Source organism: Callionymus lyra, chromosome 17 (genome assembly GCF_982586985.1).
Source record: "Callionymus lyra chromosome 17, fCalLyr1.hap1.1, whole genome shotgun sequence".
Classification (NCBI taxonomy): domain Eukaryota; kingdom Metazoa; phylum Chordata; class Actinopteri; order Syngnathiformes; family Callionymidae; genus Callionymus; species Callionymus lyra.
The window spans coordinates 13,564,944-13,580,195 of NC_141834.1; the positions used below are offsets into that span (position 1 = coordinate 13,564,944).

Here is a 15,252-nt window from a genome sequence, read left to right on the forward strand (position 1 = left end):
TTCAAAAAACGGATTGTTTGTTGTGCGTTTTTGTGTAAGTCTGGTCGGAGCTGCGACCTAGATGAGTCGTTTGAATGAGGTCAAGAGTTTTTTTTTCTGGTGGAATGTGACACGTTGGGTGACGTCCTGCAGGGAGGCCGGGTGACGGTGACCCAGGACCGGGAGGCTGAGCGGGGCCGGAGAAGATAAACAGGCTGCATTGTATTGTTCTGCTGGTATCACAGGGAAGCTGTCAGCCTGACTGATTGAAAGGCCAAACCACCCAAAATAGGGCCTGTGGGGCCAAGCTGCCCTTTTTCTTTTATTGTCCCTCTCTCCCTCCCACCCCTTTATAAATAACCTCTACATGTGTGGCTGTCATGTCATGTTCATGTGCTTCAGAAAGAGAGAAAAAACGTGGCTGCCGGTGCTTCCTCCGGGAGCGAAGCCACTCGTAACAATAACAGGAGGTCTGTTGGGCCGCCAGCCAATCGGTGACAGAGACTCGCTGGTCAAGACCTGCCTGTGAGCGTTGAACCCTCACACACACCGTCTTTATCTCGACCCCTTTAAATAGATCCGGCTCACGTTTGCCTTGTAAAATTCCGCTCGGGCAGATTTCCCCGAGTGATCAGCTGAGCAGGTGTGTTCACAGGTGGAGCTGAAGCGCCCCACAGGTGAGCCAGAGATGAAGAGGTGTTGTTGCTCCAGCTTCCTCTCGCTCTGAGGGTCTATTGTATTTGCAGTAGTTGAGTTGTTTCATCAATTGAGTTCAATTTAATCCTGAATTCTATCACTTGTTATTTAAGATACTTAACTATCTTAAGCCATTTATTAACTTTAATGTCAGGTTTCATTTATTTACAATTGTAATTACAGCACTGTTTAATAAAAAACCCAATATCCATTAAAAAAAATGTTTTAACTTGTTTTTAATTTACATAAAATGTGTAGATAATTATTTTAATACATTATATGAGACAAATATGACTTCAATACCTACTAATAGTATATTTTTTCGTGACCTAAGCACCTCGGGACAGGTACTGGTCCACAAGTCGTTTGATACCAGGCTGTAGAGAAAGAAAAGTACTTTATTTTTTATTTTATTTATGTAGTATCGATTATTATGTCTTAAAGATATTCTATTTTGAAAATAAAACAAACCGGATTTATGAAAAACAAACTATACAGGATTATCTAGTTGTAGAAAAAAAAGTATTTTATTCACTAATTCAGGTTTTGCCATTTTTTTTGTCAGTAAACCGGTCATGAGGTGCAAAAAAAATGTTGGGGACCCCTGACCTAGAAGTATGTTTTCAGTGTAAAATGATCTTTAACATCTCAACGAACAAGATGAAATCTATTTGAAGCAAATTACATAAATTTATTCCAAATTCATTTTTGATTATAATCAATTTGAATTGGGAAATTATAGGTTTGCTAACCTTTGTGTTATCTCTGGGTCAAGGTGACCCGAATGCCCAAAAACAAATGTTTGTGGTATCCCTTGTGTGGCCTCTTGTTCAAGATGAACGCCCTCCACCACTGCATATGTATTTATGGAAGCCAGGGAGGAGGCAACCCAAGGGATACCACAAACACATGTGTTTAGGCCTTCGGGTCATCCTGACCCTGAGATAACCGGTTCAGAGAGTAGAAAGGAGCTAAGCTAGCAAGTACACCAGTAGGTTTAAAAAAATCTCTGTTGCAATTTCCCAGCTTTTCACCTTGGCTCCTGACAGGTTTTGGTTGAATTAACTTGGATCTTCTGGAGATTACAGAGACACCGTTTCCAAGTGTTTCAGGGTGGTATGTAAAACACCACAATTTTGAATTAAAAAAATCTATTTTTCTTCTTTGGAAAATTTCGCAGAATGAGAATTCCGAGGGGCTCTGTACAAATTGGGAAATTATTCACATTTTTTCATTTTTAAATTCCCAAGAGCTCAGCAAAAGGACTGAACAAATTCCGGTTCTAAATAATGATGCACAAAGAGAATGTAATAATGTTTTATTGTTGTAGTTCCATTTAAACGTGCGTCGCTGCATGTGTGGCTCAATGGTTCGTCCAACACGGTGTATCATGAGACGACGCTGAAGCTTTTCCTTCCAGGGATTCGCGCACTTTTCCTCTTTGGCTTCCAGGAATGTTCTCAGCCAGGGTGGGACGTTCTCTCGCTAATGAGAACGTTCCTCTCGCAGCTGGATAAAATAAATACGTGTAAAACTCTTAAAAGGGAAAAACATATTTCACTCCAAAAACTTTTTTATTTGGTTATCTGAGCTACTGATGCACAGAAACCTTCATCTTCCTCCTTTAGAACCTTTTGTCCGTCGTCCCTGGGATCCGATCCTATGAGGTTACGCCGCTGAAGCCACAAATCAATAACATCTGTGTGAAGCAGTGGAGCTATCATCGGATGCAACCGCTCCTCCCCGCATGAATCAAACACACATTTTATTTTTTTTTAAAGGCTTTATATTCACGATTTAAGAAGTTTTTTTTTTTTATGCTTACAAGTTGTTTCTGCTTGGCCCGGGTCGAGTGGTAACCGCAGCCCACCCTCACCGTTCTGGCTCGCCTCGACCCCTCTTCTCTCTCTTCTCTCTTAAACAAACGTTGCTTATGTTTGCCTCTGACTTCATCATCAGGCCTGTCGCAGCGACTCCACTCTTAATACGCCGCCCGTGCGGTTTCGCACCTTAGGTTGCCAGCGAAGCGACAGATGAACTAAGCGAAGGAAGTTCTCTCTCTCTGTCCCCCCGATCACCTGGTGAGAGCAGACAAGACACTCTTTCTCCGGCGACGAGGAAGGAATTCAGTTTATTGTTTCGAGCCAACCTGCTGAATCGTTTTTCAGGAGGGAGAGAGAGGAGTTCATGGGTTCAACGAGAGGTCAGAGGTCACGTTGACTCTCCAAAAAGGGGTAAAGTAAGACGCAAGAGCCGGCCTGCTCTGAGAATCGTCTCTCTCTCGAGCTCCAGAGGCATCCGTTTGTGATTTAGCCTCGAGACCCTCTGCCAACCCACGTGGACGACGCCCCTGATTCTCCATACTTTCCCCCCCGAGTTTACGGGGTCGGTCCTGAGACGTACGAGCTCTGACAGAAAGCAGTGGGTGGGAGGAAAAAAAGAGCCTTTTTAAAAACCTTAGACTCGGTAACATAAGACTACGAAAACTGTTGATTAAAATTTTGTACGTCAAGAAGGAGACGTGTTCTAGGAAAGAATTCAAGGTCAACCTATGATCGTTGATCTACGCCTTGTTTGACCAGGAAACCATTGAAGGTGAATTCTTGTAGATTGGGAGGTTATTAATAGTATTTTATTGACGGTCCCCATCAGAAACTACGGAGTCCCTAAAGGGACATTGAAGAAGCCAAAACATGCACCTTGAGAAGAAGAAAACAAGTTTTTTAGATCAGAGCTATACAAACCCTAACTTTTCCTACAAAAAATGAAGTCCTTTATTTAGCTGGGCTGCTTTAAATGATCCCACAGGCCATAAATCATCATAAATATTAATGCTTCAAATTTAAATTGAATGCATCTTTATGGAAGTTTATCAGTTCTTTCAGAATATTGAATGGTTTGATTTAATTTATTTAAAATAAAAAATAAAACTAAATTTCTTTTGTTGATACTTTGTTTTTTTTGTTTACATTTTTTTTTTTCAGAATAATTGAATATATATTTTGTATTGATAGGTTAAAATATTCATTATTTTTTTATAATTGAATAAGACAAAATCAAACACCTTTTAATTAATATATATATTATAGTATAGTAGTATAGTATCTCTTTTTACAAATAGAGGTTCATGTTCTGATTATAATAATTTAAAAAATAGATTTTCTAATTTGAATTTTTTAATTTGTAGCCATGATAGTTCCAGACAACACCAAATAATGCTAAAAACAACAATGCTAACAAATAACAATTTGTAGAAGACATTTCTATATCGCTGTTTTCAAAGATGTTCCGGAGCAGCTCAGAGATTCATTCTGACACATTCCTTGATTCACTTTGAAAATGTCACGACTGGTCCAGGATCTGCCCTGTGGTCTCCTCCCTAAGTAACCTCTGTCCTCCACAAGACTGTTGTCTTCTTTAACCTGAAGATCATCTTCTTCACTTTCTCTTTACTTTTAAATACAGATTTTCCTTTCATACCACTTCCTCACTTCTTTTGCAAAAAAACAAACCTTATCTTCCCATCGAAGTCCATCACACCTTTAATGACCTTTAACCTTTGTTTCTCACCCAACATTGCTGCTTTGGGAAACAAATGGAGAAGTTGACCTCAGAGTTTGACCCTCTGGGTGATCTAAGGATTCTTGTTTTTGGGAGGTAACCTGAGCCTGGCTGTCAGAGAAGCAGTGGTCAGTTGAAGGTTTGGTTTTTATTGGTGCTCAAAAGTTCAAGTTTTGTTGTGAATCAAGTTTGTCGTTCTTGTCGATAAGGTTCCAGGTTCCTTGGGTGACTTAGGCCAGTCTGTCAAACTGAGCCTGAGAAACCTGGGTGTTGTATTTGACAAAGACATGTCTCTAGTTCAAAACTGCAGAAAACTGACAAACTTTTTCCTTCAACTGAGAAAAATCTCTTAACTTAGGAAAATGTTGTCACAACACGATGTGGATCTTATAATCCATACGTTTGTTTCTTCTCGTCTGGACTATTGTAACAGTTTATTTGCGTGTCTTAACAAGAAGGATCTGTCTCGCCTGCAGTTTATACAGAACTCTGCAGTTAGAATTCTGACCAGCTCTAGTAGAAGAACTCACATTTCTCCGATCCTTAAAACTCTTCACTGGCTGCCAGTTTCTTTCAGGATCAACTTTAAAATTCTGGTTCGTACTTTCAGATCTATTCATGGTCAGGCTCCTCCTTACATCACTGATCTGATCCAGCCTTACACCCCAGCTCGGGCTCTGAGGTCTGTGGATCAGAATCTACTGATGGATCCTGAACACGCTTCCGGACCAGAGGAGAGAAATCCTTGTTGTCAGCTCTAGCTTTTGAACGATCTTCCTCTGTTTGATGGATCTACTGACTCCTTCAAGAAACATCTTAAGACATTCTTATGTGTGCTTTTCCCTGATTTTCAGGGACTCTTTTGTTTGTCTTATGCGTCTTGGTGCGAAACATGCAGGGTTTTCATTACCTCTGCCAAGGAGACTAGTGATTGACGGCGTCAAAACCTGATGATAAGATATTAAAGTTAATTTTCTCACTAGGACAAGGAAGGGAGAACTGTGAACTTCTGTTGTCGCACTACGAACCATATTTCAAATGCTAAAAAAAAGTAGAATTAAGATGAATGGATTGCAATAATACTGGCTCAGATTAGCTTTTAGCAGGATAGCATCTTGTCAAGGAAACTGCTTTAGAAGATTTATAGTTTTGGTTTCCTGGATTTAAATTTTTAGCTGAATCTACTACCACTTATAACTCTAAACCATGGTTCTCGTCCAGAGATCTTCCAGTTGCTAAAACCGATCAGTTAATTGATGTCTATGGTCATCTATGAGCGTCTGAGTCATGAGTAAAAGATACAAACGTCTCCACGAGACTCAAATGTAAGCGTTTTCTCATTCATTAAGATCTAAAAAAAAAAAGAACCCAAGACCAGATCCTAGTGTGTAGATCTCAGTGTGTACTACACTAGTCTTGTATTCATCTGTCATAGACTGGAGGTTGATCTCAAAGTAAAGGTGAATATTTCACAAAATATTCACAAATTATTCAAAGCGAATTCATCTTAAGTTTAGTTTTCAGTTCACGCAACGTTCAATACCCTCAGAGGGACTCCCCAAAAAACCGGACTAGATCATTTGCCTGATGAAATGCAAATCTGTGTGGGAATATGCAGCACGCAGCAGTTTGCAGGGGCCTCATGCGTATCCAGTCTTGTGCGGACCCAGCGGCGAGAGGAGACTTAGGGCCCCCGGCACACATGGGTTCGGTCGGATCTCATGGTGCGTTTGTGTTCCGTGTGCACCGCGGCGTGCTAATCTGCTCAGACTTTCCATACGTAGGTAAATGGAAAGAAAGGCTTTTTTTTTTTGGATACCTTTGAGGTTTTTTTTGGACGTCTTTTGAATTCTGGGATTGAATTTGAGCTAAGTCTCCAGAATTCCTAATCTATTGTTGTTATAGGGTTTTATATCAAGACTTGTAACTATAGGTGTTGCTTTCGGCAACTCCAGACTCATTTTGGTTCCTAAGGGACCGCATTATATTCTGCGACTCAGGGGTCATCAAACCTGAAGAAAATAAGAAAATCAAGTTTTTTTTGATAGTGTAAAACTTAACTATTTCTATTATGTATCATATTTATTTAAAATCATATATGAATCATGAATACTCCATGGAAAAACATGAACATTTAGTAGTATAAAATCAAAATTTTTGATTGAATAATTACAGACGATGTACAAAAATTACGATTTAAAAAAAAAAAAAGAAATGAGGGGAAAAAGTAGCACATATTAAAAGTTAGATTTTGAATTTAACTAGTAATGATTGACACAAAAACACGTTACAATAATATTGTTTGTTGACATCAGGAGGGCCGCATAAATGCTGTCAAAGGGCTGCGTATGGCCCCTGACCCTCGAGAGGAAATAAATAAATACATCATATTGACAAATTAATTTAATAATTTTTTAATATTTCAACTTTGAAACATTAGTTAGTACGTCTCTCTTTATTATTTCTCTTTTTTTAAACAATAAAAAACATTGATATCGTGTTTGCATGATTTTTCCAAAGTATTTTTCAGATTTATATTTAAATAAAATCATTAAATTCAAGATTCAAAGCGTTTATTGTCATATGTACTACGTACCATGAAATTCTTACTTTGTACCCCCAACAAAAGTGCACAGTAAAAATAAACATATATTTATATATATACATACATATATAAATAACTATAAACACATTTGAAAGAATAAAAATCTAAAAAAAAAAAGAGCAACAAAAGTACAAGTGTACAAATAGTGCATAAGGTAGATTATAACATAAGTTACTGTATAATAAAATAAGATATATAGTATTTTAAAATGGTATGAATGTCCTTTTTATATCCGAGCTTGCACCTCTTTCCTCTTGTCTCTTAATAAGTTTCCCTCTTTTTCTTCACCCCGGCCCCTCACGACAGCTCCGTGTGAAGGATATCTTCAGTAAATCCCTGTCCTGCTTTAGATTACTAAAATTGGACGGGAATTTAAAGACGTTAGCACGCGCCGTGTGCGTTTGTTTGTTGCCGTGCGACCTGTTGGCTTCTGTGGCCGACAGTGTCTCTTTGTCTGAACGCTTTTTTTTTTTTGGAACAAATGTTTTGGAGCAGCATTGTCGGCCAATTAGTCTCCGTCTGAGTCCAGGCGTCTCGCCGGTGACGACTGGACTTCCTCGTCAGAACACTTTTCACGAGCCTATATTCTGATCCAATGTTGACTCGATCCCTCGCCCACCCGGGACCCTCTGATTACAGTTTTCTCAGAAGGTGGAAAAGAAAGAAAAGTGATCGGTGAAGAGAGTCAGTGTCGCGGCTCTCATCCCCGTCCAGACTAAACCCTAAAGATGTCAGTCGGGTTCTCTGGTTCTCCCTGAAGACCCCCGCTTTGATCAGACCTCTGGCACCGTGTTGGTGGAATGGAGCAAATATTGACTCCATTTGAGGCAGACAACCCCCTCCTCCTCCTCCTTCTTCTTCTTCTTCTTCTTCTCCTCCTATACTCCCTCAGTTCCCATCTAATCTGCCATTACCTCTTTTAGCCACATTCCCTTTCATGTGCCTTTTCTCTCCACTGCCATTGTGTCCTTGTCCGTCACCTCTCTCTCTCTCTCTCTCTCTCTCTCTCTCTCTCTCTCTCTCTCTCTCTCTCTCTCTCTCTCTCTCTCTCTCTCTCTCTCTCTCTCTCTCTCTCTCCTCTCTCTCTCTCTCTCTCTCTCTCTCTCTCTCTCTCTCTCTCTCTCTCTCTCTCTCTCTCTCTCTCTCTCTCTCTCTCTCTCTCTCTCTCTCTCTCTCTCTCTCTCTCTCTCTCTCTCTCTCTCTCTCTCTCTCTCTCTCTCTCTCTCTCTCTCTCTCTCTCTCTCTCTCTCTCTCTCTCTCTCTCTCTCTCTCTCTCTCTCTCTCTCTCTCTCTCTCTCTCTCTCTCTCTCTCTCTCTCTCTCTCTCTCTCTCTCTCTCTCTCTCTCTCTCTCTCTCTCTCTCTCTCTCTCTCTCTCTCTCTCTTTCTCAGGCTGTCAGTGCCTTGCTCTGCTCCCGTCTTTCAACCTGCACACATGTGAGCTCGGGTAGGATTTCATGCTGCCGTTCAGGATCATCCTTTGACTCACATGTGGAGACTGGAATGTACATGTGGGAAGCAGTCGATGTTCGATCGGATTTTTTATTTTTTTAGTAACATGGCGATCAGGTTCAGGGGCCAAATCTGGCCTTGAAGGTTGTTTTATGTGGCCCGAGGTTGAAGTTAAATCTGGTGATTCTGGAATAATAATGCATCTTACATGGGAAAAAATAGATCTCCCATAATGCAACATGCTTTCATGGCCGTAATACAGATCTGGTTTTAAACAGCTTAATATTGAATTAACTGTATATTCATCATTTATTACTTGATCGTATTTATATGATATATATATAACGATATGTAATTGAAATTGTATCCCCGTTGTTGTTTTCTCCATTGTTTCAGCTCAATTTCCCCACAGATAAAATATTTTTAAAAGATGTATCTAAATGAGAAAATAAGTTTTAAAAAACACACATTTTTCATAAGATATGTTGAAAATGAACCAATAGAAGAAGTGTAAATTCACAATATTCCAGGTGTTATAAATGTATCTCAAAGAAATGTTGGTATTTTGACTAGAAATTAGAAAAAAATGCCACTAAAGTTTTTTTGAAGCGTAGTATTTGGGACCATTTGTAAACAATTAAATATTATGTAACTTTGATGCACATTAGAACCAAAGAAAACCTGTTTTCACTTATAAATAAGAGGGAATTTAACTGGACCACTGTTAGAAAACAAAGCAAAAAAGTACTATTTATATTCACAAGTTTGAAAACGACAACAATGTAACTTTTAAAACTATATTTGCAGCTTTAAAACAACAAAAAGTTGAGTTTTCATACTTAAATGTTTTAGTTAAACTGACTTTAAATGTTTACAGTGCGAAAAAAGATGTGTTGAAATCCAGAAATTGGGTAAATTGTAGTATCAAGTATAAATAAGTATAAATCATTTATTAGAAATGTATATATATATATATATATATATATCTTTTTTTTCCAAATAATAATTTAAAAAATACACATTTTTAATCTAAATTTTAATCCGAACAATGGGATTAAAAATAAATGAAGTAACTATAGACAACATATAGTCCCGCAAATTTCTCTTTATTTTACATGCAAAAGACGCAGAAAAGTTCAATAACTCATGGTCACACTTTGTTTTAGCTTCTTCCGTTCTGGGATCTGGAACCAGGAGGAACGCTGGAGTCGTGAACCTGCTGTGCATCCTAATAACCCAGATTAGATCATACACGGCAGAGAAAAAGGCATTTGAGTTGATCCTCCGTGAGTGGAACAGAAAGTGAAAGATGGAAAAAAGTGAAATTTGGGTTCAAGTGATCATTTCACGGAGTCAGTCATGCAGCGAGTGCTGGCCTCGGGGCAGTCAGGCATGTTGGAGCCCAGGACCCTCCATTAGTTCAGAGGTAACAGCTGAGCTCGGCCAAAACAAAGTATCGGGAAAGACAAGAGTCGATTATGACCAGAGCGCGTCAGTGGATCCATTTTTACAAGAAGAATAGAAAGTCAGTCAGATTGTCGTCGAAGTAGTGATGAATCCAGGAAGGTTTTTCTTCCCAGAAACTTTATTCATTTTACTGTAACTATCTCTTGTGTAAAATCTAAAAACCTACACATTGACTAACGTGATACGTTTCGAGCTTCGGCCTCGTGACGTTGTGTTGGCCATTCAAGGGAAACTCTATAAAAGTATTTACTGGCTCCAAACGACTACGTCGTAACTCTGACCTGAGCAGTGAATAAATCCATTACTCACAAATACTGTGGTTCTTCTGCTCCGGGTGTGGCAATCTTACTGTGTACACCATGAAAAAATAACACAACATTGTTTCAATAGATACATGAATACAATAAAATGTGTCAAGTCTGTCCAGTCACGATCGTTTATTTCCATTTTTCCAGGAATCTCTATTTCTAAGATTCTTCTTTCTAACACAGTCTAATCTCATTGGTCCAAACTACCTGACCTTCTTAACTTTAATCTTCTACCGAGCATCTCTGACTCTGACTCTTCTAACTCTTCTTCTTCTCTTTGTGTCATAACTAATGTTCTTGTTTTTCATTTCACTCTTACCTTATCTTGCTCTGTAACATGATAACCCCTTTCAGTCTTCTCCCCCCCCCGTCTGCATTCCCTTCCTCGCCTCCCTAGATCTCCCTCCATTAGTAAAAAACCGACTATGGCCAAATGACTTAAAGTGAAACCTTAAGTTTTTATTTTTATTTGGATAATTACCACCATGAACATATCTTAATATGTTATTTGTTGTTATTTTCTTTGGAATATAATATTGAAACCATGAAAATATTTACATTGAAATAACTTATATTATAATTATATAATTATATATAATAATTTGCCTATTTTGTCCTTGTTACTTGTGTTATTATTTTAAAGTATTCCTATCATATTAGGATGGTCCTTTATGCGCAATCGCGTATATAAGTAAGTAATATTTATTTATATAGCGCTTTTCGAGACCAGGGTCACAAAGCGCTTAAACAATCAAAACAATATTCAATAAAGTATATACTTTAAAGATCAAGATAAAACTGATAACACAACAGGAGTTCCAGAAAATCAAGGAAAAGCCTGAAAAAATAGAAACGTCTTAAGATGTTTCTTAAAGGAGTCAGTAGAGATGTGTGTCCTCAGGTAGTTGTAGGTCTGGAAATATATATGATACCAGTACTAATAGTAATACCTTTACTTTAATACAAGTTCCTTGTTTTGCAGTACATTACACATAATACAAATCTCGAGTTACATTTTTAACCTTTTCACTCAAACAAAGTTTGTTTACAGAATAATTTCCAGTGCAAAAGACCACTTTTCTTCAGAAAAATTCACACGATAAAGTTGATATCGCGTTGGAACCAAAACTTGGCTCTGAAAGACGAAGCATGTTTCGATACTCGTTGCTACCAGAACATTCCAGTTAGTGTCAGAAGTTGAACCGAAGTTTGATTCCTAGCCGTACATCTATGGTATAGAAAGCAAACAAAAGACAATAAAGAAGGTAAAGTTTTAGGAGCAACATTGTCCAATGTGTTGGAAATATATATGATATATAAGGTTATTTAGTGTCTAATTATACATGTTTTTCTCTGAAAACTGCTGTTAAACTTAATATAATCTGAAGGTAATGAACTGTTTACAAACCAATGTAATGTATTTAAAAGGACCTTGAGAAGGCGGAACACATGGCTCCGGCTTTTACGACGTGATGATTGAACTGTTTTTATTGACGTTTTTATTTAAAAATGAAAACGTTCCTGTCGTGTATATTCAAGTTCCACCGATGCTCTACAAGTACGACGATGAAAAAGACGCCCGAACACACTCGAGTCACGGACCAGTGGTCACACTTTCCATCGGCTTGACCCGAAAATAAATGACTGACCACTTAACTGAGGGCAATTTGAGGTGTTCCTGCCTAAAGTGCCGACCCCTGTGCCCGAGGGCTTCATTAACTTTAATAGAAACTGGGTCTCGGGACGACGACTACCGGGCCTCAGGCGGGGGTGTTTTGCAATTTCTGGAGGGCGGGAGTGTGTGTGTGTGCATGCTAGAAGTTTGTGAGTGATTTACAACTCCCACGGGGCCCCGGTCTGCAGCGCTATGATTTAGATCCGCCATCTGAGACGCATAACAGATCTGGCTCCACTCATGGATCCGCGGCGACACTCGGACACGTGTAAACACACCCCGACATTTTTGCTAATCAGGGTCTTCATGGCGTGTCCCGCGCATTACATACGGCTTCTCTTGGTATTTGAAGAGAGGGCGAGACAAACGGAGGGAGGGACCTCCGGTGCTATAAGTGGTCACGGACCACCGGTGGTCATGGCAATGACCTCTGGCTAATTGTAGTCCCTGATAGACACGCTGCTCAGAAGTACAAAGATATCCATTTCAACGAAAATCGCTGGCTGTCGGTAACCTACAGACGCGCTCGGTGTTTACCTCTTTATTTTGACAGATGAAATCTTAAGCCTCCCGGTTATGTGTTTAAGTCCCAAACTCTGGCCCCTAGAGCCGCGTTTGAAGAGGCTAATCTGCGTCACCGTGTCGGAGCAGCTTCGGCTGGGAGTCGTTTCACATACATGACATGATAACACATCAGAAAACGCTTGACTCTCTATTAAATCTTTCTCTCGATTTAAAAATCTTTTTGTTCTTTCCGCTCATTTCTCCTCGTTGTGATCCTCCCTGCCTTGATGTGTGTCACAGCCTCCGGTCTCACGCTTCACCCCTCGTGTTGTTAAATTAACTTTATCCAGATTGACGCTCATTCAGACTCCAAACCATTCGTGAAGTCATCACGGCAAAACAGAATTAAAAAGAGAAGAACTTCCCGGTCTTATCGTTGAATCCCTTTTATTTTTGGACGTATGACTTGTTTCTTGTCTTCTTTTGGTGTTCAGGTGTGACTTTCGAAGATGCCCCCCCCCCCATGTCATTTAATGTGGCCCTGCCATGGCTCGAGAGAAAGTACAAGTCTAGATGACGCTTTGACTTTCTTAGTTGAGCGAAGAACTTTGATCTCTCCAGGTCTCACCAGATCAATAATCACATGAGCTCTTAAATATTGAGTTATCTGACCTTACTTTTACACACTCCTCGCTTATGTTGCAAATGGGATGGAGGTCACTTTTTTTTTACCTTGGCTAAAGCCAATAAGGAAACTGATAAATTAATACAAATATATATTTGACATGAGCGTTACAAGATACTTTTATAATAGACTGAGAAACTTTTATTTTATACTTTTATAACAGGGACATTCAAATTATAATAAAAGGGGATTTATTAAATTAGATTTACGCTAAGATGGCAAAGGTGAAAACCGGTATTTAAAGTAAATTGAAAATGCAGTTTTTATTTTTTTGAACTTGTTTATTGTCAATTCACATCAATCATAGATGATATATCCATATTATGTAGTATACATACAACAAGGTACTCCTATTCAAGTCACCCATCAGGTAGATACAAGAAACACAGTAATACAAAGGCAAATCAAAAAGAAAGGAAAAAAAGAGAATACGAAAAATAAAAACAACAAAACAAAAAACATCAACAACCTTTACCTTGAGACAAATTAAGATAGAGCTAAACATTCAGTTAAACAGTATCTGTATTCAGATTATGCATCTCAAGTATACTTTTAGTTCTTCAGAACCGACTGGTCCCTGAAAATGCATGTTTTTTGTCATTTTTAACAAATATGTAGACATTTCCCCCATAACAGAAATATTACGTTAAACGTTTTAATCCAAAAAATCAATTTTCTTTTACTAAATAAAGTCATTATTGAAGTATGATATGGTTTTGGACATTAACCAAAATAGATCATGCAACGCTGAGCTGTTACAAAGACACTGTTTGTTTAAGTGACTTCAAATGCCACAGATGAGATACTCTGTGTAAGTGAAGATAACAAGTTGTACCATTGAAATGATAAGAAAAGGAATAAAATAAATACGTTGCAAACCTCACAGATTATACAGGAAGTTGTATTTACATGGAAGCTCACAAGTGTTTGTTCTTCTATCTTCTATTGACCCTTCATGTCGCCCCAACATCTCCAGATCTCTCTGTGACTCACTGGGAAGTCCAGAGGGAGGGAGACCGCGTCAATAATCCTGTAAACAACCATCATAACATCCCTCAACCCACCACTTTTTTTCATGTGTGTGTGTGACACCTCCATTGACATGGCTCGTGTTGGTTCTGGCACAATGGAAGCTCCATCATGGCTTCCTCGCTGCAGATGCGTTTCCGGATCACAATGGAGGATTCTTATGTCGGCTTGTGCAGTTATTACAGCCCAGTGTGTCGTATGGATGTGTGTGTGTGAAGCAGAGTTGTGTAATCTGTCCATTTTGTTGTCTCCTGACCTGTGTGTGTGTGTGTGGGGGGGGGGGGCACACACACACCCCCCTGGCTGCACACACGTCACACTGGTTTATAATAAGGACCCAACAAAAAAAAAAGTTGCGGAGAGAACTGAGAGGAGGAAAAAAAAAGGAAAAAGAACCCGTCCCACTTTTTCAAAAAAAAAAAAAAAAGGAGAATCACGGGGAGTGACTGTGACAGGAGGAAGGGGACACGCAGAGCTCGGAGACTTCTGTGCTGGACTTTTCTCCTCAGAGTCACTCGGACTTGTGGATTTCCAATAATCGATCAGTGACTGTCTTTTTGGATCTCGGAGGAGCATGCTGCTCGGACTTCTGTACAGGTACCGCTGGTTTACAACATCTGATCTGAGAGTTGGTTTTTCACTTTTTTATTCGCTTTTACGCACGACGCGCTTTTTTTTTTGTAAAGTTGCGCGTCAGATCCACTAGATCCCCCCGAATCTCCCTCCAGGGTTGGATCCAGTAGTGAGAGTCTTTTCTCCCCCCCGTGTGTGGGGCTGTTTCTCGGGTGGAATTCCACCGCTTTGTGCGTTTAAACCTCTGAGATTATTCCACACTGTGTCACTGTTGCGGCCGGGAAACGTGGGCTCCGGTAGGGGGTCTTTACTTCAGCCTGAGCGGCTCTCTTGTGCCGGACTCTTGCGGGGACCTTTGTCTGGGATTTTTTTTTTTTAGGGGTGATTTGTTGTATGAGTCTGGTAAAGGGGACCAGGTTTGTGGTGCACCTCAGATGAGAGAAGGGCCCAATTACTCTGACTACATGTGGCTTGCGGGCTGTGGATTGTGGCTGGTGGTGGATTTCTGTGGTGGTTAGAGTTGAGATGTCTTTGTGGAGCCCCTTCAGGATCATGTTGGGATCATTGTCCTGGCAGATGAAGAGATGCTGCTACACTTGACTCACGTACACTTGTCTCCACCGACGCTCAGCAGAATCTCCTCCCTTTAAATTGACTTCATGATTTCTGAGAGACTTTTTATGGCTTTATTACAATAGTAAAAAAAAAGACTCTTTGTGC

General features: G+C 39.6%; 2 protein-coding genes across 2 annotated transcripts in view; one reads left to right on the plus strand and one right to left on the minus strand.

Moving 5' to 3' along the window:
* Window positions 1–15,252, minus strand: part of itga10 (integrin, alpha 10) — a 370,978-nt gene that overhangs the window by 140,370 nt on the left and 215,356 nt on the right. The gene's annotated exons all lie outside the window — the stretch shown is intronic.
* Window positions 14,284–15,252, plus strand: part of adamtsl4 (ADAMTS like 4) — a 42,115-nt gene continuing 41,146 nt past the window's right edge. Inside the window, exon 1 of the mRNA XM_087812666.1 lies at window positions 14,284–14,556. Within this exon, the coding sequence (XP_087668792.1) occupies window positions 14,534–14,556 (23 nt within the window). The 5' untranslated portion in view covers window positions 14,284–14,533. The remainder of the gene's footprint in view (window positions 14,557–15,252) is intronic.